The sequence below is a fragment of the Humulus lupulus genome, chromosome 8, assembly GCF_963169125.1.
Source record: "Humulus lupulus chromosome 8, drHumLupu1.1, whole genome shotgun sequence".
NCBI lineage: Eukaryota > Viridiplantae > Streptophyta > Magnoliopsida > Rosales > Cannabaceae > Humulus > Humulus lupulus.
This window is the reverse complement of record NC_084800.1, coordinates 111,141,956-111,145,044: the sequence shown is the minus strand read 5'-3', so window position 1 is coordinate 111,145,044 and position 3,089 is coordinate 111,141,956. Positions and strand designations below refer to the sequence as shown.

Here is a 3,089-nt window from a genome sequence, read left to right as displayed (position 1 = left end):
GGAGACCACGTTGGGGGGCAGAGTTTGTCAAAAAAGATCTTGAGGCAAGGATATTTCTGGCCCACAATGAATGAAGATTCGATGGAGTTTGTGCAAAAGTGTGACAAATGTCAGAGCTTCTCCAAAATCCCACGGGCAGCCCCTAATGAGCTTAAACAGATGCAAAGCCTGTGGCCGTTTGCAGTTTGGGGTATCGACCTAATCGGATCTTTGCCCACGGGAAAAGGCAGTGTCAAATATGCTGTGGTTGCCGTCGACTACTTCACCAAATGGGCCGAAGCTGAACCACTTACAACCATAATGACCAAAAAGGTGTTGGATTTTGTGATAAAAAACATCATTTGTCGCTATGGATTGCCAAGGAAGATCATCTCGGATAATGGCACCCAGTTTGATAGTGATTTTTTCACGGACTTTTACGAGTGGCATAGTATTATCAAGAGCTTCTCTTCAGTCGCTCATCCCCAAGCAAATGGACAAGTTGAAGCAGTCAACAAAACGCTGAAGGATAGACTGAAGAAAAGGCTAGAAGAAGCTAAGGGGCGTGGCTAGAACAATTGCCTGAAGTACTTTGGTCGTACAGAACTTCCCACCGAACAACAACGGGTCATACTCCATGCTCTTTGGCTTATGGATATGAAGCCATGTTGCCTGTTGAGTTAGATCCACCTTTGCATCGCAGAATAACGTACGATCCAGACTCGAACAGCTAGCTATTGATGGAATCCCTGGACTCAATTGATGAGAAACGTGAACAAGCCCAACTCCGAGTAGCTGCATACTAGCAGAAGTTCGCCCGGTATTTCAACTCTAAAGTGCGAGAAAGAAAGTTCAGCATTGGAGACCTTGTACTCCGAAGAGTTTTTCAAAACACCCGCGACCAAGCTGCTGGAGTACTCGTACCTAATTGGGAAGGGCCATACCAGATCGAAGAAGTCCTTCACCCAGGCACCTATAAACTTGCTCGCTTGAACGGAGATCTCGTTCCTTGCTATTGGAATGGAGAACACCTACGCAAGTACTACCAATAAACAATTCTTCTTAAAGAATTGGCTTGTATTAATTTTACATTTTATAAGTTTTGAAAAAGGGTTGGTCATTTTATGTGACCGATCACTTATAAGTGTAAGATCTTATTGATCACTCGTACATACATGTTTTGTCCATTTATTATGAGAAATATAAGGGACTGTGCGCAGCTAGTCATTTCTTGCCAATTATTGTGTTTATTACAAGTATTTGCTCATTACGTGTGTTGTTTTGCTGTATTACAATTTCAATTATTTTGCTCCGAGTAGCATTGTTCAAACAGGTTTTGGTCAAGGCAAGTGACCAAGGACCTAAAGCTCCTCGATCACTTGGGGGGCATATAAGGTACAAGTAAGCAAAGCATATCATTAAAAGGTATGTAAACACATGAGAAAAATAAGTGAAAGCATGCTAGGGTACTTAGAGTATTTTTCAAAATTTTGTATTTTGTTAAATCAAACCAAAGTGCTATGCTTTACACCATGAGCAGTACTGCTTGGATGTAATTGTCTGATTAAAAGGAAAATAGCTGCCTATGCAACAATAAAAATTAGTCTTTACATCACGGCCAGTAAGTCGTGTAATTAAAAGATTTAAAGATAAACAAGGGAAAAGACTAAGAGGTTGGGGGATCCTGAGGGGTGTCTTGGTCAACGACATCTGTAGCGTCATTGTCCGCCCCGTCCATGCCAGTCGCCAAGGAGATTTCGAGCGAGACAGGTACCCTTGCCCTCTCCTCTTCTGCTAGTCGAGCAACGCAGCGGGCTATCTCGCCTTGCCTTGCACGCTTGGGAAGGTAGCTAAAGTCCGCCCCTTGGTTGTGTTTTCAAAAGTCATAAAAACACTTACTTGTGGCGTTCTTGTACCTTTCCAAATTACTGGCATTGGCTTTCTCAAGCTCCTCGATCCGGCCCTCCAAGGTTGTAGTCTCTTGTCTACTCACAGTCAAGTCCTCCTCGAGCTTTTTAGTCGTGTGGTAATTGATGCGGTTAGAGTCCTTTAATTAGTCTCTTTGCTCGATGGCCTTATCCAGAGAATTTTTCTTCTCCTTCAACTCCTCAGCCAGTTTGTTCTTCTCCCCAAGCACCGCCTCAAGCTGTTCAGCGTATTTCGCATCGGTAGCCTTGAGTTCATCAGAATGCCGTTGCTCCAAATATTTGCCCTGCTCGGTAACAGCACCTGAGCGGAGACGGCCGGCAGTAAGGGTCAGCATTGCCTGCGATCAAAGCAAAGGTTAGACTAACTGTAGAATCTAGAAGGGATGTCTCCACAAAAAAAGATGACTTACACTGGCAAACTCGTTCAAGGCGTGGTTTAAGATCTGGTCGACGTCCATCGTCTTCTTCCTAGCCATTGCCTCTCGGCATCGTTCGTGCTTCAAAATCTTTGCCACTTTGTCTTGGACCAACCTTAAGGCACGACTCGATATGTCGCTGCCTGTGGAAGCAGGACCGGCCTGCTGAGTCTGGTCGGTTGGGGCTGGTGGAGATGGTGTCGACCCAACAGGAGTAGGGGGAGTTTGCTGCTCTTGCGGAGAAGGAGGTGGTGTTACATTGGCTAAGGGTTCGTCGGCCGAAGGGCCTGCAGTCTTGGCTTTCTTGGCCTGAGGCGTGTTGCTGCTTTCCCCAGGATGCCTCTTGCTTGTTTTCTTCTTGCTCGAGGGAGCTTCAAGAGCCTCGAGGGCACTGTATATGTCGAACATATTCTCGGAGTCCATGTCTGGAAAAGAAGAAAATATTTGAACAGTGAGATAGCATAAACAATTAAGTATGTTATGTCAGGAAAAGAAACAAAGAAAATTGTAAGTGAAATACCCGAGCTATTACTGATCGCTATATTATATACTCTACTAGTCTTACACTCATTCTCTGGCATGAAGAAGGATGAATCTAAATTTGGAGCGTACTTAAAATTGCCGTCCCCGTCAAATAAGTGACAGGGAATTGGCAAGCTATCTAAGAGCGAGAGATCAGTACCGTTCTCGTCCGAAGATTCGTTGAGGGGCTCGAGAGGTTCAGTGGCTTTCTTTTTCCCTTTTCCCTTTGGGGCAGGGGGAGCAG

The 3,089-nt window shown here is 44.9% G+C and overlaps 1 protein-coding gene across 1 annotated transcript; it reads right to left on the bottom strand.

The window, feature by feature from the left end:
* Nucleotides 1-2,032: 2,032 nt before the first annotated feature.
* On the bottom strand, nucleotides 2,033-2,746 carry LOC133795942 (uncharacterized). Its single transcript, XM_062233427.1, has 2 exons — nucleotides 2,318-2,746; nucleotides 2,033-2,245 (listed from the first exon to the last, which is right to left on the bottom strand). The coding sequence occupies exons 1-2, from the start codon at nucleotides 2,744-2,746 to the stop codon at nucleotides 2,033-2,035; spliced, it is 642 nt and encodes a 213-aa protein (XP_062089411.1).
* Between the last annotated feature and the right edge of the window lie 343 nt (nucleotides 2,747-3,089).

Bases quoted from the DNA above. Each gene is read 5' to 3' on its own strand.
- LOC133795942 (XM_062233427.1), bottom strand. From the start codon at position 2,746: ATGGACTCCGAGAATATGTTCGACATATACAGTGCCCTCGAGGCTCTT. The intron at 2,246-2,317 runs GTAAGTCATCTT...CTTTGATCGCAG, and splicing joins CCTTGAACGAGTTTGCCAGT to GCAATGCTGACCCTTACTGC.